Source organism: Loxodonta africana, chromosome 12 (genome assembly GCF_030014295.1).
Source record: "Loxodonta africana isolate mLoxAfr1 chromosome 12, mLoxAfr1.hap2, whole genome shotgun sequence".
NCBI lineage: Eukaryota > Metazoa > Chordata > Mammalia > Proboscidea > Elephantidae > Loxodonta > Loxodonta africana.
In genome coordinates, this window is record NC_087353.1 from 79381803 (window position 1) to 79405238 (window position 23436).

General features: G+C 42.9%; 1 protein-coding gene across 3 annotated transcripts in view; it reads right to left on the reverse strand.

The window, feature by feature from the left end:
- Positions 1–12135: 12135 nt before the first annotated feature.
- Positions 12136–23436, reverse strand: part of USP31 (ubiquitin specific peptidase 31) — a 104989-nt gene continuing 93688 nt past the window's right edge. The window contains exon 16 of one of the 3 annotated variants that reach the window (XM_010598444.3): positions 12136–22091. In XM_010598444.3, coding sequence (XP_010596746.3) covers positions 20527–22091 — 1565 coding nt within the window. In that variant the 3' untranslated portion in view covers positions 12136–20526. The remainder of the gene's footprint in view (positions 22092–23436) is intronic. The other 2 variants (XM_064295693.1, XM_064295694.1) reach the window with 2 other exon arrangements.

A 23436-nucleotide genomic window follows, 5' to 3' on the forward strand; every position in this document is an offset into this window, starting at 1 on the left:
TCCGGGGCTTCTTTCCCTTCCATATAAAATTGGTGATTTGTTTCTCTATCCCCTTAATATATGACATTGGAATTTGGATCGGAAGTGCGTTATATGTATAGATGGCTTTTGGTAGAATAGACATTTTTACTATGTTAAGTCTTCCTATCCATGAGCAAGGTATGTTTTTCCACTTAAGTATGTCCTTTTGAATTTCTTGTAGTAGAGCTTTGTAGTTTTCTTTGTATAGGTCTTTTACATCCTTGGTAAGATTTATTCCTAAGTATTTTATCTTCTTGGGGGCTACTGTGAATGGTATTGATTTGGTTATTTCCTCTTCGGTGTTCTTTTTGTTGCTGTAGAGGAATCCAAGTGATTTTTGTATGTTTATTTTATAACCTGAGACTCTGCCAAACTATTCTATTAGTTTCAGTAGTTTTCTGGAGGATTCCTTAGGGTTTTCTGTGTATATAATCATGTCATCTGCAAATAGTGATAACTTTACTTCTTCCTTGCCAATCCAGATACCTTTTATTTCTTTGTCTAGCCTAATTGCCCTGGCGAGGACTTCCAGCACAATGTTGAATAAGAGCGGTGATAAAGGGCATCCTTGTCTGGTTCCCGTTCTCAAGGGAAATGCTTTCAGGTTCTCTCCATTTAGAGTGATATTGTTGGCTGTTGGCTTTGCATAGATGCCCTTTATTATGTTGAGGAATTTTCCTTCAATTCATATTTTGGTAAGAGTTTTTATCATAAATGGGTGTTGAACTTTGTCAAATGCCTTTTCTGCATCAATTGATAAGATCATGTGGTGTTTATCTTTTGTTTTATTTATGTGATGGATTACATTAATGGTTTTTCTGATATTAAACCAGCCTTGCATACCTGGTATAAATCCCACTTGATCAGGGTGAATTATTTTTTTGATGTGTTGTTGGATTCTATTGGCTAGAATTTTGTTGAGGATTTTTGCATCTATGTTCATGAGGGATATAGGTCTATAATTTTCTTTTTTTGTAATGTCTTTACCTGGTTTTGGTATCAGGGAGATGGTAGCTTCATAGAATGAGTTGGGTAGTATTCCATCATTTTCTATGCCTTGAAATACCTTCAGTAGTAGTGGTGTTAAGTCTTCTCTGTCCACCCACCTTTTTATGGGTGGGTTTACTCTTTCCTTCATCCTTATTCTTCTTCCCGCTTCTCTTTTTACTCTTCTCTGTCCTCTTCCAAGAATTCTGGAGTGTGCCAAAATTAGTGCCAAGTGAAGGATGTTTTTGTTAGAGTACTGGTTATACCGTTGAAACAATGATCCAACAATAAGGTGACTTAAATAAAATAATAAGTTTTTATTTTCTCTCCAACAACTGCAGGATTGCATTGCCCACCCCAACACATGGCTTCCATCTCTGGGTTCAATGCAGCTGCTCCAGGTAGTGCCATTTCCCAGCCAGGAAGAAGAGGGAAAGAGAAGTGGAGAGCAACCTGCTCCTTGTTTAAAGATGTGATCTAGAAGTTGTACATGTTACTCTTACACCCTCCTGGCCAGATTTCATCATGTGCCCATACCTATTTGTAGGGAGGCTAGGAAATACAGCCTGTAGCACAGCATAACCCATAATCCATGGAGGACAATTAGAAGTTTCTACTGCATAGAACAAGATCATTAATCCAGAGAAATAAGTTTATTTCTCAACCTCTCAATATTTACCTAAATGTTGAGAAAAATTCCGATGTCATGAGCTAAGGCAGGAACACCCAGACCCAAATCATAGTGCATGATCTGGCTCAGGGTTTTCCCAAACTTCAGCCATTTGAGGACCATCTGCACAATTTTTTGCCACATTTATTATCCAAGTCCCAAGCAAAATCACGTCGCAACCCAATGCCAGAGGTGCACACACCCTTACTGATCTGGTTATCGTCAGTTCCACACATCGGCTCCAGATTCTCCTGACTCACTCTCCCCCTCCTGCCTTGTTTCACAAGGAAATGTACTACAGAATTAAATCCTGCAATAATCAGAGTACCTTAAAGCAGAGATTCTCAGCCCTGGCTGCACATTAGAACCACCTGGAGAGCTACCAAAATATACTGCTGCCCAGGCCTCACCTTAGACCTTCCGGGCAGTATCTCTAGGCGAGGGTTCTGGACATGTTATTTTTAAAAACTCTGAGGGGATCTGAAATGTGCAACGGGAGAGATTTAGTGCCTTAAAATTTTAAATCACTACTAAATTTCCACCAAGGACAGGAAAGGTTTGCTCCTTTCTACCTCGTAAGAGAGTGCTTTGCTTGGTCCTGGCTTAGGTGTGGGTGGCTCACCTTAAAAAACAAAAACAAGACAAAAAAACACCCCACTGCCATTAAGTCGACTCCAACTCATAGCGACCCTGTAGGGCAGAGTAGAACTGCCCCATAGGGTTTCCAAGGAGCGGCTGGTGGATTCAAACTGCTGACCTTTTGGTTAGCAGCCATAGCTCTTAACCACTGTGCCACCTAATACCACATTTATTCTCATCCTTGGTAGGGAAGGAAGGCAGGAGGGATTCCTTTTTTTCATTGGATCAAGCAAATAGAAGGTGATGTATATTTTCCCAAGGCCACTCCCTGGGTGGGGGCAAATGCACTCCACATACACCAAGTGGACTCTTGCAGAAACAGGCTCTGCGCCCTCAGCCCGCAGGGAGGGCCTGGCTCCTGGAGCCCCATTAGCCCTGACACACGGCTCAGCATTCAGGGAACATGTGAGCAGCTGTTAAGTAGAAAGGTCCATGCATGTCACCCCTTTGTTATCCCTTTCTGCGCTGTCACTCTGACAAGCTCTGCCTGACACAGGGGCATTAATTTTTCATGCCGCCCTGCCACAGACACACAGATTTGTTTGGCACGATGATAAATGAACTGCAAATGCCGCTGGATGTCCAATGCGGAGGATCTGGGGCTACAGGCCATCTCATGCTCCTGCCCCAGCTGCCTGTCCCCATGACACCTTCGGCAGCCAGTTTACGTCTGCTCTCCTGGTTCTGCGAAGGAAATGGTAACTGCCAAGGAAAGGGAATATACAATATTCTCAGCTGGTAGCAGGAAAGTTAAAAATTCACCCTCTCAACATGGTTTCCGATCTCTTGTTTATCTTCATTTGAACCATCCTGGGTAGATGTGTTTTAATTGCAAGCCACTTCCATTCTTTTTCTGGAAGCAGGCAGGGCATAAATTATAAAATAAATAAATGATTAAGAAACATCTAATTATTGTTATTAGTTTCTTACTTGAAGGTACTTTCCAAGCTGCTCCTTATTAAAGCCATTCATCAAGGAGCCGCCGTGCCCTTTCCAGAGGTGCTGCTCCCAGGACCCAGGCGAGACTCACTGCCTCACAACACGCAGTGCTTAATAAACACAGAGAATATTGATGGCCGCGAATTCCTCCCTCAGCCTGAACTCAAGTATGATGGATTGATGTTTCCTAAACGTGGTGAATATTTCTTCAGCCATTCATCAGCCCCACCACAAATACAGGCGTCAGCCTCAGCCGACGTCAGCCTCTAACTGCCTCCCCCAGAGCATACGTAGAGAGAAAAGCCCACATTTCCCACACAGGGACCTCATCAATTTTTCATGGGCTGCAGTCCCTTGACTTATTAAATATTTACAACAATGTCATTATTTACCAAACAAGCTACCAAGCTGCATCTGAGGTCCCCAGAGCAAGACTCCTGGGTGCACAGACAGATGTCCCTTAAGCTCCCTTCTTCCACTCAAGAGCCTTTCCAGTAGAGGTGGTGAGGCCCAGCAGACAGGTTTCTCTGCCTTCCTTCAGACGTGGCTCCGTAAGGTTTATCCAGGGCCAGAGGCACAGCCCCCTGTGGAGGCCACAGCAGGATGGAGCCAGGCTGCCATTGACCTGAAGATTCTCCCACTGGGGACTCACACTTGCCATTCTGGGTCATCACACTGACCTCACCGTTGCCGTGGTCTACTCTCCAAGTCAGTCTTCTCTGATGTTCTACAGCCAAGATGTTTCCAGATAAAGGCAGATTATGTATCTCCAGGCAAGAGACAAAGATTTACGGAGCACCTGTCAGTGCAGAGCTGGCTGCCTTGGATGCTAGGAATGACCCAATGCGGCAGACTCCATGGGCTGACTCTCAACAGTCAATCTCCCAAGGGGCTTCTGTGGTAGAGCACACCCACTCCCCAACACTGACTCAAAATACCAAAACTCACCCTGCTGTCCTTGCAACATGGCCATAGGCAGGTGATCTGATCCTGGCCGATGGGATCTGAGGGAAGGTGTTCAGGGAGCAGGGGAGGTTCTGGAACATACTTTCCTCTCTTGTCAAAAGAGACCTAGGCAGAGGCCCTGTCTTCCTCAGCTGGGTGTGGTCATGTTTACAGATCTGTGGCAGCCACTGAAGGCTAAATCTGAGGACAAAGGCCAGCATGCTGAGAATGGCAGAAAGAAGAATAAGAAGGGCCTTGGCCCTTGAGGATGGGAGGCTTGGGTGGTGTAAACGTTAAGACAAAGCTGCTAACTCAAAGGTTGGAGGTTTCAGTCCACCAGCGGTGCCTTGAAAGAAAGGCCTGGTGACCTAATTCAGAAAAATCAACACTGAAAACCCTACGGAGCATAGTTCCACTCTAACACACATGGGGTCACCATGAGTCAGAGTTGACTCAATGGCAATTTCTTTGGTTCTTGATGATACTGTGGAGACATTGAGCCAATCCCAGCAACTGCCTTGCCTCAGGACTTCTTGTTATGTGAGCTTCTAAAAATGGCTTTCTTTCACCATTAGAATACCACACTAATAAAAATTGCTGCAGGCAAGATCCATTGATGGATGCTAAAATTAGTGGGTCAAAGTTTGAAGAGAGGCAGGATGTTTGCATGGCCTAAAAGTATCTCCCCCAAGATACCTATTAACTGCAAAGGAGAAAATAGTAGTTTTAAAATGGAGAAACCCAGCAGATACCACCTTAACCAAGTGATCAAGGTTAACATCACCAGTGATAAGACATCAATGTCACACATGCCCTACGAAGCACTGAGAAGGGCTCATTGCTTCTGTGGTGTTCTTGCTCAAATATGCATAACTTCCATCTCATCAGGAGAAAACAGCAAACTGAAATTGAGAGACAAACTATAAAAACTGTCAGTGTTCTTCAAAAGTGTCAAGGTCATGGGAGACAATGAAAGACTGAGGAACTGTCACAGGTTGGAGACTAAGGAGACATGACAAATGTAATGTGGGATCCTGAACTAGATCTTGAAAGAGAAAAAAAGACAACAGTGGAAAAACTAAAGAAATCCAAAAGACTGTAGCTTAGTTAACAGTATGGTACCAATGTTAACTTTGGTAATTGTGCTGTGCTTACACGAGATGGTGGTATCAAGGAAAGATGGGTAAAGGGTATGTGGGAATTCTCTGAATCATTTTTGCAACTTTTCTGTAAGTCTAAAAAAAAATTTTAAGTTAAAAAAAAACCAAGGAGGCTGTTCTAAATTCTGATAACAAAAAGTTGAAATTTCTTCACTTCCTGGATTTACTGCAGTAAAAATTATTCAGGGATTACAAAAAGGATTTATACAACCTAGAAGGAATCCCCTTACTAAAAGCAGTTGTATATGTTGATTATTCAATTTACCTGTTTAACACAGTAGAGGAGATTGGAGTAAAAGTGTAAAAAAACACAAGCTTTGAACTCAACACCTACTACTTATGACCTGTGTAACTTTTAGGTAAGTTATTTATTCTTTCTGAGCCTCAGTCTGCATATGGGTAAAACTGAAATAATAAGACTTAATTTGGTTGGATATGCTGTTCCTTATAACTGAAAGCATCCAAAATGGCACACATAGCGAGACAGACAGACGAAAGGCTCTACTTTCATAGTAACTACATTCTGGTGGGGAACTTAGAAGATAAACTAGTGAACAAATAAGAATTTCAGAGAATGAGTAGCGCTATGAAAATAGAATAGGGTAATGGAGAGTAAGATTAGATATGGCAGTGCAGGAGGGACATTCTGAGGTCCCATTTGAGATGGGATCTGCATGATGAGAGAGAATTTGCCATATGAACATCTAGGGGAAGAGCATTTCTGGCAGAGGAAGTGCCAAAACCCTGTGTTCAAGAAACCAAAAGATGGCTTTTGTGCCTGAAGTGTTTAAGAGTGATTAACATGGGGCTGGAGAAGAAGGCAAATTAAGAGGTTGGTGCAGGAGCCCAGTCAAAAGATCGTGGTGACTTGGACTCAGGTGTTGTCAGTAGAGAGAAAGAGAAGTGGGCAGGTTTAGGATATATTGTTGAAGTTGAGCAATCTGAACTGGGCTTGCGAATCAATGGATTCAATGTCAGAAGGGATCTAAGGGAAAGGGCAGAGTCAAGGATGGATTCTCAGTTTCTGGCTTGAGTAACTGTGATGGATGGTGATGCCATTTACTGAGATAGTAAGGCTGGGGTATGCAGAGGGCGTGGGGACTCAAGCATGCTTTGGTGTGTATCTTCATACTGTTTTGATACCTATACGTCTGTACCTTTGTTAATTTCTGCCAGGAAGCTAGTCCCTGCTAATGTCAATTATTATTATTATTACCTTCTGGAAGGTAAGCTCCACTTGGGAAAGCTTTTTTTTTTTTTTTTTTTGTCTTATTTACCAATGTACCCCAAGTCCAAGTCTCAGACCGGTGCTTGGTGCATTTTAGGTGCACCACAAAAAAATTATGGAATGAATTACCAATCTTATGTGGAATGAACCATAGGTAGGTCGAGTCTTATAAAAACTACAGCCCAGTTTTGAGTCAATCCAGTCCCAAGCTGCCTACCAGGGAACTGATAAATCCTCTCTGGAGGAAGATGCCATTACAGAGAGCCTCTACAATTTTTCCTGTATACTGTGTAGCATTAATCAAAAAGCATACCAAGAAGCAGAATCAAAAGAGTTAAAAAAAAAAGGAAAAACACCAGAATAGAAAGTGATGATAGGTGATCAGATACTGTTATCAGACACAGGCTTTAAAATAACCAATCAGTATAAGAAATAGATGACAAAATGGAGACTTTCACCAAAATCTAGAATATATAGAAAGGATCCAGTGGAATTTCTAGAACTAAAAAGCACACAATCACTACAATTAAGATCACACTTAGATGTATTTAATACCTAGGGTTGCCAGGTGTAGCAAAGAAAAATACAGCATGTCCAGTTAATTCGAATTTCAGAGAAATAATTTTTTTTTTTTATGCCCTCACAGAATTTTACAGGCTTCTCAACAGATGCAATGAAAGCCAGAAGACCATGGAAATAATTATGAAACAAAATAACTACCAACCTAGAATTCTATTCCCAGTAAAAACATCCTTCAAAAAGGGTGATTGTTGAACAATATGATAAACATAATTAGCGTCACTTAACTGTATATGTGAAGATTGTTGAAATGTCATATGCTTTGTTACTTGATACAATTAAAAAAACGTGAAGGCAAATAAAGGCAATGTTTTGGATATACTTATTCCAAAACATTATTCACTGTTTATCAAAAATTCAAATTTAACTGAACATTTTGTATTTTATCTTGCAAGCCTAGACATACCTGAAAAGAGGATTAAGTTCTGTAGAAAATATCCAGAGTGAAGTATGGAGATCAAAAGGAATGGAAAATACAAAGGGTGAATAAGAGACATTTGAGACATGGTGAAATGGTCTAAAATAAACAAACTTGAGAGTCCTAGAAGAGGATAAAAATATGGATCAGGAAAAATATTTAAAGAGATAATGGCTAGGAAAGTAGCCCTGGAGGTGCATTGGTTAAGTGCTCAACTACTAACAGAAAAGTCAATGGTTTGAACCCACCAATAGCTGGCGTTGCAGGAGAAGGATCTGGTGAACTCTCCTGTAAAGATTACAGCCAAGAAAATCATACAGGGCAGTTCTACTCCGTCACATGGGGCCTCTATGAGTTGGATCAACTCAACGGCACCCAACAACAATGGCTGGGAAGTTTCCAAGTCTGATTCAGGAAAACAAACAAAACACACATTAAAAACAAAACAAAAAAAAGCATTGCTGTCAAGTTGATTCTGACTCATAGCAACCCTACAGGACCGAGCAGAACTGCCCATAGGCCTTCCAAGACTGTAAATCTTTACAGAAGCAGACTGCCACATCTTTCTCCCATGGAGCGGCTGGTGGGTTCTAACCACTGACATTTTGGTTAGTAGCCAAGCTCTTTGACCACTACGCCACCAGGGCTCCTATGAAACACACACAGGCCTATCATAGTAAAACTGATGAAAAACAAAGAGAAACTTTTTCAAAACATTCAGAGGGGGAAAAAAAATACTACTTTCAAATGAACAGGAATAAGACTAATTGCTGACTTTCCAGCAAAAACAATGAAAGCCAGAAGACCATGAAATGGTTACGAAACAAAATAACAACCAACCTAAAATTCTATTCCCAGTGGAAATATCTTTCAAAAGTGAAAGCAAAATAGAGGCATTTCCAATCAAATAAAAACTAAGAGAATGCATCATTAGGTTTAAAAAAGAAATACTGAACAGAGTTCTTCAGGAAGAAGGAAAATGACCCCAGACAGAAACACTGAAATATAGAAAGGAACGAAGAGCAACAAAAAGTAAATACATCAGTGAGTCTCAATGAATATTGACTGTGCAACATTAATAATGTTATATGACATTACGTATAGAATGCACAACAGCAAATAGCAGATACGCTAAATGGAATTAAAGTGTTCTAAAGGTCTAACCAGAAAAACCAAACCCGTTGCCACTGAGTCAATTCCAACTCACAGTGACCCTACAGGACAGAGTAGAACTGCCCCATAGGGTTTTCCAAGGAATACCGGGTGGATGTGAACTGCTGGCCTTTTGGTTAGCAGCTGTAGCACTTAACCACTATGCCACCAGGGCTTCCTCTAAGAGTCTTGAGGGGCAAAAATTACTAATTTTCATTAAACTCTGATAAATCAAGAATGCATATTAAAATCACAAGGATAACCACTAAAAGAAGAGTAAAAGGATGAATAAGAAGCTAAGTAGAAAAGTGAATTAAAACATACATAATTGATCTAAGGAAACCCTGGCGACATAGTTGTTAAAAGCTACAACTACTAACCAAAACGTTGGTAGTTGATCTCTAAAAGACAGGTGATTAAGAAGAAAAAACATAAAACAGATGGAAGAAATAGAAAAGAAACAGTAAGATAGTAAAATAAGCCAAATTCATCAGTAATTATATTGTTGTCAGATGTCCTCAAGTCAGCCCAACGCAGGGTGATCCCATGTGTTACATAGTAGAACTGCTCCATAGGGTTTTCTTGGCTGTAATCTTTATGGAAGCAGATTGCCAACCCTTTCTTCCATGGAGCCACTGGGTAGGTTCGAACCATCAACCTTCAGGTTAGCAGCCAGTCACAAACTGATTCGGGATTCAGGCTCCGTTGTAAATAAACCAAACCAAACCCACTGCCATTGAGTCGATTCCAACTCATAGCGACCGTATAGGACAGAGCAGAACTGCCCCATAGAGTTTCCAAGGAGCGCCTGGCTGATTCGAACTGCCAACCTTTTGGTTAGCAGCCGTAGCACTTAACCACTATGCCACCAGGGTTTCCCCCGTGTAAATATATTAATGTAAATAAACTACGTGCCCCAATTAAGGTTCACAAAGATCATTTGATAGTGTTACCTGCACGTTACAGGGAATTCAAGACATAGAAAAGTAACTTGCCCAATGTTGTCTGGCTAACAAGTCCTGGTACCAGGATTAAAACCTAGCAGTCAGCCTCAGGTGGCTGAGCATGTCACCTGTCCTGGCACCCCTCTCCTGTCTGCCCAGCATAGCCGGAGATCAGCCCTTCCACAGACTGCACCCAGATCCCTGCAATAAGCTCCTAAACAGGACTCTGTGGTGCCACACTGTTGCCATGGTGACCATGCTAAGGCTCAAACTGGATCTCATCTCTCCCCTAAATTAAAACCTTTTCTCGCATTCTCTTTTACTCCAGAACAAATTCAGCAGGTTATAAAAGGTCCTTCTCCATGAGGTCTCTGCCTTCCTGCCATATGTTCCAGGAAGTTGAACTCCTCGACCTCCCAGAAAGCGCAAGCAGCTCCCCCTGCCTGGAATGTGCACATTATGCTCCCATGCCCCCTCTTCCCAGGAGGGTCAGCCCCTCCTCTTATCACTATTGTTGTTATCAACAGTGCCATCCACTGAGCACTTTCTCTGTGCCTGGCACTGTGCTGAACCCTCACAACTCCATGACGCAAGTACTACTGCTCTCCGCCTTTTAGATGGGAAAGCAGACTCAGAACAGTTATTACCCAAGTAAATCCATTAATCCAGTTAATAAATGTTTACTAACTACTGGAGCCCTGGTGGCACACTGGCTAACAGCTCAGCTGCTAACCAAAAGGTCGCCAATTCAAAGCCATCAGCTGCTCCTTGGAAATGCTTTGGGGCAGTTCTACTCTGTCCTGTAGGGTCACTATGAGTCAGAATTGACTTGACAGTAACTCCCCCCCCCCCCCCCAGTAACTACTATGTGACTGGCACTCTCTTAGTGCTGGGAAAAGCAGGGAACAGAACAGGCAAAAATCCCTGCTCTCTCATGTGAGGTCACCTGGGGTGGGGGGACAGAGATTACAAATGGTGATGTTATGAAGCAAAATAAAGTGGGGAGAAGGGAAAGTATGAGGTGGGTTGCAGCATCTTCAAAGGTGGTCAGGGAAGGCCTCACTGAGGTGATATCTCAATAAAGATGTAAATGAGGTAAGGGAATGCGTCATACGGGCACCTCAGAAAAAACATTCTATGCAGAACAAGAAGTGGGGCAGAAATGTGGCCAACGCGATGTGGGCGCTAATGGGACAGCGATGAGTAACTGGTGATACCAGCAATTTGTTAAGTTACCTATTAACCAACTTGACCCAACTATACAGTGAGCTTCTCAGGGACGCCGCCATGTCCTCAGCATTTAGGCACATAGGAGGCATTGCTAAATGAAGGCACTTGGAGCTCAGTTTTCGCTAAGTGGCACCTTTCCCACCACAACCTTTAATGCATTTGGAAACCTGAGGCCTGCCCCTCCATCCTCAGTCCACACAGCACAATCCTCCTGGGCCTTCCATTCCCCACTTTTTGAGGGAAAGACGAATCTGACGCCCTCACCACTGAACCCCTGGACCCGACTCTGTATACTATGGGCCTCTATGAGAGCTGCACAATGAGACGGGCTGGAGTGCATATGCTTGGTTACTGAGGTACCTCCTGCCCCACTCTGGAGCCTTCTCATGGTTCCTGGACAGCATGGGGTCAACCAATTCCACCAGAACTGCCTACATCCCGCAGGTGAAACACCCACCTGACATCACTTAGGTAAGGCTGGGAGGGCGAGGAGTTGGGACCTGGTGAGCCACATAGCATCACAGCCACCATATAAGGTTATTCAGGTTGTACACTATGAAAGGGTGCCACATCTGACCTAACCTCCCAGGTGGAAGTTCATTGTGGGCACACCAGAGACTAGACTGATTAGTGGCTGGGAGAGGCTATTCTGACTACAAGCACTGTAGCCTCACCTGAGCCATCTTCCCACTCTCCTCAAGAATAATTAAGCAGTTATAAATCCAAAGAGCAAGAAGTCAAATTAACATCACACCTCTGAATGTTCTAAGAAGTGGAGTGCAAGGCCATTGGGTTATACAGCATAGTGTACAAACATCACTGAGTGAGAGCCCTTGTCCTGTGTAGCAAATGTTGGCAGAGAGTGAAAAACACAGCTAAGACCAGACCAAACCAAGCCTAAATTCCAGAGGGTTCCACAAGAGGTAGAACCAGCCCATTCCAGAGAGGTGAAGTCCACCAGATGACCCGTGGGGAGGAGCCTGTGGAAGGGAGCCTGGCAGCAAAGAGGAAAACAAACACCCACCTGCGAGAACTCGGGGAGGAGAGAGAGGGGCAGTAGGGGTAAGGGGATAAGTGGCGGAAGGCACATCCTGCTGAGTTACAGTGGCCTAGAGTCACTCGCTGGGCAGTTCAACCCACAGGAACACAAGGTTCAAGGCAAGGGGCTTTCTCATGCCTTTGCTTCCTCAGGAAGATTTAGAGGTGGGAACAGTGTTCAGAGAGGTATAAAACGATTCAAATATTTGAAAATAATCTTCCAAATTCTAAGGAGACAGACAAAATAGCTCTTAAATATTTTTATAACTATTAATGTTTTTTATGACATGTGAACACTTTCAGGCATAATGAAGCTTCTTACGTAACTAGTGTACTACCTGGTTAAATGCTTTTTAATAGAGCCCAGAACAAAATTCTACCATTTAAAAAGAGAGACATTTTTAAGTGCTGCGCCTTGGACCGTATGACATGTGGTTCACATGCATCCTTGGTTAGGAACAGTCTCCCTGCCCTAACCTTAAACCGTAAAGCTGAGCTTTAGGAAAACAAGATCTGCTCTCAGATCTGAATTCCGGTTTCTGGGAACAAATGATGGCGGGTGGTACTCGGCTAAACTGAAACCCCTGCTCGCCATCGCCGATACCGCACTCCTCAACTCACAGTCATAAGCACTTCCACACTCAGAGAGGCTAAGAACAAGCACACTGGGCTTTTAAAGTGACACTTGATAATGACAGAGACCTTTATCGCCCCCAGGTGGCCGTAAGTGGCGTGGCATCCTTCAGAGGGAGTCCTGTGCCGAGCAGCAGTAAAGACGGTTGGAAAAGTTTCACCGGAATGGGATGGTGGTTGAAAATGAAGACACAAAACACCAGGATAAAGAGATTACTATTTCTTCCCATTATAAAGTCTGGCAGAAGGGGGAAACAGAGTGAAATGTTCAAAGTGCTCTGGAGGTGAGTCATAACATGAGTTCTTATCCAGTGCTAAAACCCAGGACAAATTGTCTTTTATTTGCCATGGAGGAAATGGGAATGATAATACCTGATTGTGAAAATAAATAAGCATGGATGTGATTTTTTGTTTTAAAGTTTTACATATAGAGTATCTTGCTTTTTTAACAACGATACTTTAAAGTACTTGGCATAGATCGATCTGGTACAAATATGTTGCTATTATTAGTCAACACCAAAGAGCGGCTGGCATGAGGGAGATAAGAGGAATATGGCTTGAAGAGGGCATCATGTAATAAATTTATTATATTTTGTTACATTTCCACTTTTCTCTTAGTTCCAACTGTATACTATATAATCAACTGCTGTTTCAGAAATAAAACATTTTCAACACAAAAATATAAATTCTGCTTATTAAAAGTGCATACACATGAATGAGAAAACATACAAATAAATAACAGAAGTCAAGGATACATCTCATGCACTTGTTCTAAAATAACTTAAAATGTATGATACACTTTTTTTCCAGCCTCACAGAAAGACATCCTGCCTTCCATATCACTGCGCAACTGAAGAAGGAAATGATCCAGAAATCACTAGCGGTGGTGCGTGAACAACAGCAAAGCATCTTGGGTACAGTGATACGACATGCAGCTTTTAAGACGACTACAGAAATTCCAGTGTAGAAACTGAAGAGTTCAATCAGGAAACCGTTCTTGTAAGGGGGCTTGAATTTCATTTTAACCAGTGTTGAGAGGCACAGTTGGTGAGCAAACCTATAGGGAACATGAATGCGTATTCCAAAGGCCCTCAAAGAGAACTTCAACTTGCAAAATACTGTACTGCCTTCTGATTTGCTCTAATGACCATGCTGTTTAGAATAGCACCTAGGAAAACTTCATGTTGTGTTTTCACGATTGCAACAGATACCACCACTCAGCGTGGCCTTCGTAAAGGAGCATCTCCAACTTGGATTCTTATATCTTTATTCCTTAAAACGTTGAAAATGCCAGGTAAGTTGTGTTACTTTTTTTTTTTTTCTGTAGGCAGCATAATTTCTCAAACCACCAAGAAGCACAGCAGAATATTCTGAAGATGTTGTAGCCCATTCAGCTCACCACAGATTAAAACTCTCATTTGCCTCTATCCAAACCAAACCACACCAACCCCATTGCTGTCGAATCAATTCTGACTCAGAGTGACCCTACAGGACAGAGCAGAACTGCCCTATAGCGTTTCCAAGGAGTGCCTGGTGGATCTGAAGTGCTGACCTTCTGGTTAGCAGCCGTAGCTCTTAACCACTAGGCCACTGTGGTTTCCTATTTGCCTCTATAGGTTACATATATTGCCAAATTCTTGGATGAGTATAATTTGATTTTTAAAAATTGCATGAAAAAAAAGCAACGAGGGTTAGCAAAAGAAAAAAGACTCCCAATAAAATTCTTCACACTCATTTTTAAAATTAAAAACAATTCCTGAAACTATATTGTGGATAAGAACTCTAGCCGAGAATGGGCTGAACAGGAAGGTCAGTGGCAGCCTGGGGTTTGCTACGGAACAGCACTTCCTAATTCATGTGTAATGACTACATAACAGCAATCATTCTATCAAAAGCAGAGACAGGTTTTTCAAGGCTATAAATGTTGTCTATTTTATTCTTCAGCATTTTCAAACTCAGAGTGACTTCCCTACTCCCCTTTAGGTCTCGCCAGCTCTGGAATCCAGGGAAAGGGGTCTGGGGGAGCATGTATATCCCATGGAGTATCCTGCCTACTCCAACAAACTGAGACTACCAGTTCCCACCAGACTGGCAAGTGCTGGGCCACCCACAAATGTTCCAAGCTCCCAAACTGGGCCTGGGATAAGAAAGGCCCATATTTCAAATAGGAGGTTGCTATCAGTGGTTGCCAATCTTTTTTTTACCCCCTCTCCAAATGACTGAAGAATCTTACTTGCGCGTGAGTATACTTCACATGGCAGTGATTCTCACCATAAATCTCAGCAAGGGGATTGTATCACAGTGGTTATCAATTCTGACTGCACATTAGAAACGCCTAGGAGCTTAAAATATATGGTTACTACTTGGCCCCACCCCTCACTACTTAGATCAAAAGCTTGAGAATGGGGCCCAGGCGCTGTATTTTTTCAAGTTCCCAAGATGGTTCTACTGAATGTTGGGTACCAGCATCTCAGATGAGTCTTTCGGAAGAGGCTTATCAGAATCTTGGGAAGAATACGTGTGTGATTTGAAAAAGCTTCCCAAGTCTGCTATGGATCCCCCTTCTCCCCAAAGTTGGGAAACACTGGCTTTAAATGAACATGAGTTGGGTCTAGAACCTAATGCACTACCAGAAATTCCACAGGCTTAGGCGTATTATGGCCAGTGGCTGGGAAGCTCCAAAGCTTTCTAAAACTGCTCGAGTCTTTACAAAAGCGTTTGAAAATTGTTAGCACGATTAGAAGCCACACTCTTTCCTTGTGACCACAATAGAACCCTAGAAGATATAAAAAAATTAAAATCTATAGAAAATGGCAGGTTTTTCATAGAAGAAAATACTTTAGGAAAGTGTTCAGGCTAAATACAGTATAGAAACCAGTGTGTGTTCAACATATCCAATTCTACTTCTGCCTGCAAAATACTTAATATTTTACACACAATCTCGCCAATGAGGAAAAAAATTTGGCAAAGAGAAACAACATGTGCAAAGCAAAACAAGAAATCACATTCATGCTCTTCTGGGTTGATGCTGAAGCCACATGTAAAAAATTACGAATTCAAAAATAGAGCTCCATGATCTGAGAGTTGCCTTTTTTAAAAAACTTACATTTAGTGCAGTCTATATATTTTCAATGAGTTGCTTGCATAGATAGTAAGAGCATGCTTTCTGGATAAGACGGAGGCCATGCAAAACTGTTTTCATTACCCGGGAAAAAAAATGATTAGTCACGCTCAAAATGGAGCTGCAAAAACAAACACTCAGGAGTTGATGGAAAGGTGCTGTGAGACAGTGAATTTTCATTTAAATAAAAGCACTGGGTTTCCCCCTAAAGTACGTAGTCAGGTCTGGCAATAATACACCCTTTATGAAATTAAAAAGACAAAGCAGAGTAACAGCTCCTTTTTGTGTTCATGTGTATGATATAGGCACTAGTTTGTCAGCAAACTTTGCTGTTCTCAACTCCAAATAATACAAAGTTCAATGGGCCTCAGAGAAGATCTGTTTTATTGAAACTGTGCTTATAATTTGCATACTATCCCCAAAATCCAACCCAGAAACACTAATTATCTCTGCGTCCGATAATTATAATAGCCTCCACAGGAAATGATAACTTCAGCTGTTTAGTAATTCGTCAGAATGCAATGTAAAGGCAGATGTCAATCTACTTTTAAAAACACATTTATTTGAAATAAATGAGCTTTGTTTGCAGCTCTTCTTGGCTCCGTTTTTCCTAAAGGCAGCCACTACTGTTCCCTTTACACACTGTATTTTTTCCATGATGGTTATTTTAGAGGGATGACAACTTGTCTTCCCATCTCCCCCCCGCCCCAAAAAAATCCCCACATTCATCTCATACAAACTTGGATGACCAAATTCTAATGTAAATTGACTATCTAATGGATTTTCAACCCCTAAGTAGTAGAGACAGCTCAGTCTGAAAAAGTGGATGAACAAGTAAAATGTCTCCAAAGATGAAGGGCACTTTTGGTTTCAGAACAGAACAGATTTGTTCCAGAGGACCACAAGCCTTAGCTGATTCACCAGAATCCACTGAATCCTTTTGTTCAGGAAGACTGTCATTCCATTCAGGACATCACCAGTGTCCCCTGGTCCAGAGGCTGTGCTCCCAGTGCTTCTTAAAAAGCTTTCAGTTTGCCTTTACAGGCAAAGCAGGCCCTCCACGAAGGTTTGCAGAATGAATGAATGAATGATTACAAGAGTTTTAAGGCAGCCTCACGATTATAATATTTTACCATACCAAAAATACTCCCAGATCCATTTCTACCAGTCCAGCATATTACTACTTACTTTCAGTTAGGCTGCTTTTAGGATGAGGAAATACAAAAGGGTAGGAGATGGTCTATGATGCCATGAAGCTTCACGGTTTTACTTTGTGCTTCCACATTCTACAAGGGATTACAAAGGCAAGGTGTAGGGCTGCCTTAAGGAATGACACAGCCTCAGCCTGCTGGATGTCTACAGGAAGAGAAATCAAGAATGAAAAACCTTTAAAAACCCGACAGACGTTACAGATGCGACACCACTGGTAGTTACTGTTTTGTGCCTACCAGGAAACAGTTGCCCGAACCAGGCAAACCTGGTTGTCACCCATAAACCCAGTCCTACCATCCTTAACAGATGACTTTTAACCCCAGAACACATACATGCTCGCTGTGCCAAGTATCACCAGGAAAACAAAAAGCAGGCACCAAGCCCCTGACTCCTACCAAGAAACTGAACCGACTAATAATTTTCCTATAAGATACTATATACTTCAACGGGCACCTCCAACCTTTGGGTCAAAATATTCTTTTCTGCAGCTGAAAGCTGTACCTAGTAGTTAGGGATGATGAAATTTTCATTGCTTACTAATCAGAGAAAGATAATAACTTAAAGATGCCTAGACAGTGCCATAATAAGTCCTGATCTTTTTCTATTTAATTATATTTGGAACAAGAACTCCATAGGCAGACAGATATGAGAGACTGAAACTTCATTTCTAAGATCCCAGGGGAAATTAAAGGGGCTTGTGGAGATGTTTTCCAAGACTAGCCATAACGGTAAAACCATTCCTACAGGACTCAGGAATAAAAACTACCCTTAACCACTGTGACAACAGAGCTTTCAGGTTCGAACCTCTGCTGAGAATTTGCATTTCTAACAAGTTCCCTGCTGAGAATTTGCACTTCAGCCCCAGATATACCGAATCAGGACCTACAGTTTAACAAGATCCCCAGGTGATTCTTAAGTATAACTTCCTGGGAACTTGTTAGAAATGCAAATTCTCAGCAGGGAACTTGTTAGAAACGCAAATTCTCAGCAGGGGTTCGAACCAGAAAGAACCGGGTTCAAGGCCCTGTGTGAAAATGAAACTGGTTTCCATTAATGCTTAACTGATTATAGCAAAAAAAAGAAGTGCTATTAAAATGCTTTGTCCAATCAAGCTATAATTCTAAGACTGTTTCAGATTCAGACAGGAGATTTCAAATGAGATCTACCTATTAAAAAAAGATGAGAGGATCAAATCAGACAAACACTCTATTCCTGATATTGTCAATCCCCACACACGGTCCATCTTTTTCAGGAAATAAACACGGTATGAAAGGAGACTAGGAGAGGCTAACCGCAGCCGGGATGTGAACGTGCCACTGGAAGCACTAAGAGCACTGAAGACGGTCATCCAGCAGTCACACTATGGCAGAGGAGAGGAGAACTGCTCTGGGCTTCCAGACGTCTGTACAGTCCAACGGGGAAACCTAGTGAAGTGGTGAGTACAGGACAGACAGCATCAGGCAACAGGCTCAGGTTAAATGAATTACCTTGAACACTATGGTAACTTCCACAAGGCTGAATATGTAAGTCTTAAATATCGCAAGGGTGTAACACTGCAGCTACCCTAACATAAATGGTCTCCAGACTTGCCAGTTACCTGCTAATGCTCAAATTAGCAGCAAAATAAAGTTAAGTAACCCATTGGAAACATTTCCCAAGAGGTATTCATGAAAATAATAATAATAAACAAGAAAAGGCAGTGCAGAATTCATAGCTATGCATGTACTATATTCTAGTTACTTCATACACAGCAATACTGAAAAGGAAAATTATAAATGGATCTGTGCACCAAGAGTTCAGGAAGAACTTGGAAGAGTCTATGACTGAAAAAAAAAAAAAAAGTTAACATTTGAAAGCATCTAACTTAGCATGCTGTGTTTCATGACAAAGTGACAAATGCTATTCAAGGGGAACCAGGACCTTGACTCGCTTGACATTAAAAAAAAAAGAGGGAAGAAAAAAAAAACACTAAAAATTGAGCAGGAAAGCATTGCCAGGATACTTTCAAAATGCTTGAAAGACTATGTATGTCTTCTTTGTTGTTGTTAGGTGCCATCGAGTCGATGCCAACTCATAGGGAACCTACATACAACAGAATAAAACACTACTTGGTCCTGCACCGTCCTCACAATCATTGTTACGCTTAAGCCCATTGTTGCAGCGGCTGTGTCAGTTCATCTCATTGAGGGGCTTCCTCTTTTTTGCTGACCCTCTAGTTTACCAAGCATGATGTCCTCCTCCAGGGACTGACCCCTCCTGACAACATGTCCAGAGTATGTGAGATGTAGTCTTGCCACCCTTGCTTCTAAGGAGCATTCTGTGCCTTGTTTATGTGTGAGATTTCTATGAAATTCACTTTTTTCCTAAACGAGAAACGCAATTTGCACTGACCACTGCCAGATGGCACACACTCCAATCCTGCCTGTGAGTTCTGGGGGCGAGATTAAATCTTCAGTACGAAGAATAAGTGAGTTACTGAGAAGCAGTCATAACTAGGACTGACAGGCAGGCTCCGAAGTGCACATGTAATACTTTGTCACACACTGCTTCAACATGCCATCAGTGATCTGGCATTAGACAACGCTGTTCCTCTCCAAGTCACAGGACAAGGACGCGTGAGCATGCAAAACGCAGGGTAGCCTGGAGCTTTCAATGTTTAACGTACAAAAAAAAGCAACACCAGAGAAGGAATGTGGTACAGATTCACGCATCCAGCTCAGAATCCATTTTTTTCCCAGGGATCTTTCAAAGGTGTAAACTGCTTTACTACATTTCAAAATCCCCATGGCCTTGGCTAGCAAATTTAGAAGGGAAAATTTAACTACTATTGACTGGTTTCTGGCTATCCAATTTGCCACCTCCTTTAGGGCATATCCTAAGAGCCAAGACAGCTTACGGTCCACACATCTTTGCAGATATGAAGGTAGTGAAAGGCTTCGTTTCTGCCTCTAACATTTCTATCTGTGGCAGTAGGAGAAATGACACGGTCACCCACCTGTCACCTTCTTCTTTAATCTATTCACTGATGCGCATCTGCCCTAGACTAGCTGAGGAAATACCTGAGAAACATTAGTGTTAAAATATTGCCCTTTACAAAGACTGGTAGATGGGGCGAAAGTGCAGAAAGCAACAGTTTTCCCTCAGTTTGTTATCACAGTTTTTAGAGTTCCTGGTGCCACACGATAATCCGCAGCGAAGACAAATCCTGCTCAGATGAAACCCAAGCCAAGTAACTCCTCCTTCTGCAGAGCACACTGATGATAGCTTAACTGGTTCACAGGTTTCAAAACCCTAGTGTCCGACAAAAGTCATTAGAGTTCTCTAGAAAGAAGTATGTACAGCTGCTAAAGGGACTGTCCAGGGTATCGTCTATAACTATTCCAGTTAGCTTGGTATCAACGCTTTGCCTACGGCTGTTATTTGGTTCAATGGCAGAGTAAGGCGCTGCTTTTAACAATTCACAATTGAGTTCTCCTTACACACGCGCACGCACACACGCACCCACACCAGGCACATGACCTAAAAAATACAAAAGCATAGAGGGCTTTGGTGGGAGGAGAAGGGTTTAAATAAATATTTTTACAGATAAAACACTGGGATTGCAGAAATATCACTGAGGTTTTTGAGAAGGCCGTGCAGAGGTTGGCATGCTAGCAGATAATTTTGAGGATTTCTCAGCAGACTGCCTGCCACCTGGAGACGCGGGAACACCAGAGTCTAGCTGGGAAGACTTGGATTTGCGAGTGGACAGCAGGGAATGTTTGGCCAAAGCGGGGTCCTTAGAGACAAGCTGCTCTTTTCCAACTGGATTTGCACTGGGCTGCTGGGAACCCGGAGGTTGGTGACCCTTCTCCGACTTCTCGTCCGCTGCACCCTTACAGGCCAACTTGACAGAGCTCCCGCCGGCCTTTTTGGAGAGCAAGGTTGTCTTGCCAAGGTCAGTCGACCGCCGGGTCTCCTTCTGTCGCAAGGCTGATTTGAAGAAGGACAGCCCCTTGTCCTCAGATTTGCTGTCCCTCTTCAGACCAGACTTCATGCTCATGCTGGGGGACCGCAGGCTGGCCATGGAGGAGCTCCTGACATGCTTGCTATCCCCTCTGCCCTCCCCCACCCTGGCCTGACCCATCCAAGGGGAGTTGGGTTTGGAGGTGGAGGTGATGCCTGCCCTGTCAGAGCCCAGGCTTTGTCTGGAGCCCTCTCTACTTAAGCTTCTGTCTGAAGTCCTGCTCTTCCCGGGAGGGCAGGGCCCCCTTGTGGCAGCGCCCGAGGCTTTTTTGGCAGATGTGGAAGCAGTGTAGGCTAGGGAAGAGGCTGACTTCTGCTTCTGTGGTGAAGGAGAGGACACAGTGTCCCGGGATTTAGGGGATGACTCTTTTTTGGGTTGGCCAGGGACAGGGGATGAATGACGCCCACTGGCCCTAGAAGAAGAATCTGCTTTGCTCCGGGAGCGCGAGGGCTTTATAGAAACTTTTACAGGAACAGGAGACGAAGGAGATGTACTGGAAAGAGATGATTCCTGGCTTGCCAAGACTGGTCTCCCCTTCCGCAAGCTTTTATCTGGCTCAGAAGTGCCTTTGGAGCTGGGGGATCTCTTGGTTGTGCTCTCTGGTTTCTTTGAGAGTGAGCCAGGGTGGCTTGGAGGTTTCACCTCTTTGACTGGAGAGCTGTCTACAGAATCGCTCTGATCCACATAAGCAATCTGGTTATTGTTATCAAACGGATCAGAGACAGGGGGCAGGCAACTCCCTTGTGCTGAGTTTTTGCTCTGTGCATCTACAAGACTGGAGTTCAATTTCCGGATGTCTGATACATCTTTGAACACACCTTCCATGACAGCCAGAGGGGCTCGGCCCACGGCCTTGTGCTCACGTCGACTGTGACTATCGCCTGCTTCCTGGTAACTGCTAGAAAGGTTTCTCAAGCTACCAAAGCAAGAGATGGAGACCTTGTCATCCACTGCCTCCCCAATCTTCTCCAGGGTGGAGGCAGAGGTATGAATTGGAGAGTCCCCTGAGAATCGGGAAGGAGAATTGGAGCGCATCTGCAGCTTAGCAGACAAGGACCAAGAAGGTCTCATGCAACTTTCATGGATGGCCAAGGGGCTGGTGACAGAAGATCTGGACGACAAGCTTTGACGCTGGACACTTCTCACAAATGGTCGAGTTGAGAATCCTCCTGAATGCAACAAAGAGAATACCATTAAGCTAAACCAACAAAAAAGTTCTAATAAATCTTAAGGTGCTGAAGATGGAAGGAAGGCAAGCCTTGTGGAATGGCAGGAGCAGGACCTTCAGAGTCAGCATGTCTGGGGTCCAGTCATGGCTCTGTCATGGACTAGCCACGAGACTTTAACTTTTCTCAGCCTCAGTTCCCTCGCCTATGGAACAGGGATAGTATAACTCAGGGGCTGGCAAACTATTCCCTTCACCTTCTTGCTTTATTATCAGGAGTCGGCAAACTTTTCCTGTAGAAAACCAGATGCAAAACATTTTAGGCTTTGCAGGGCAATCTTCCATTGTAACATGAAAGCAGCCACAGAGGACACATACACAAATGGGCATGGCTATGTTCCAATAACACTTTATTTACGAAAGAAGCAGCAGGGTAGGTTCGCCCTGTGGGCTGTAGTTTGCCGACCCCTGGTCTAATTCACAGGGTTACTGTGAGAATTAAAATCTTAAGTCCTGTGCCCAGAAGAGCACCTGGCACTCCACAAATGCTCAATAAATGGGAGCGATTAATCTAGCTTCTTCATCTCATATAGGACATTTGGGGCTCACAGAAGTAAAGTGCCTCGCCCAGGATCACACAAATAACCAGGCAGAGCTAAGACCAGAACCAACAACCCGCTGACCCTCTCTGTAGGTTGGCCTATAATTGTGGACTGCAGGCATGGATTAGTGGAAAGAACTGAAGAGATATGGAGATAATACATTCCTATCCTGATTGAATTAAAATTTCCAAAATGTTCATAATTAGAATAATACACTCCTATTCTGAGCTACTTAAAACTTCCAAAGAAAATATTCTAAATTAAATTCTATACACACTTGGTACTGTAACTATGTACTTATAGAACTCTGTCTATATAACATCCGAAGAGGCAGGCCCTGTTCTGTGGGCACCACCCAGGACGTGATGATGCTTAGAAGGATACTGGTTTCACCAACTATACTGTTTAAAAATAGATTGGGGGCAAGCCAGAACTAGGCTTATTGTTAAAATGACAGTGATTCAAAGTTTGAAGGCTGCTTTGAAAATAACCTCTACCTAAACAAGCAAAGATTCACTAGTTTTTTTTTTTTTTTAAGCAAGAAAAGATTCACTAGTTTTTCATGGAATGTCAGGAGTTAGAAAGGAGCTCCGCAATTATAGTCCAATAATCTTATTTTACAAAGAAGGGGCCGGCCAGAGGCAGTGACCGAGCCAGTGCTACAATGCAGATCTCGTCTGGCATTCTTTCTCCGGCCCCCTGCAATTTTTCTGCCATTTCATTTTCTCAGAATTATCCATCATCACT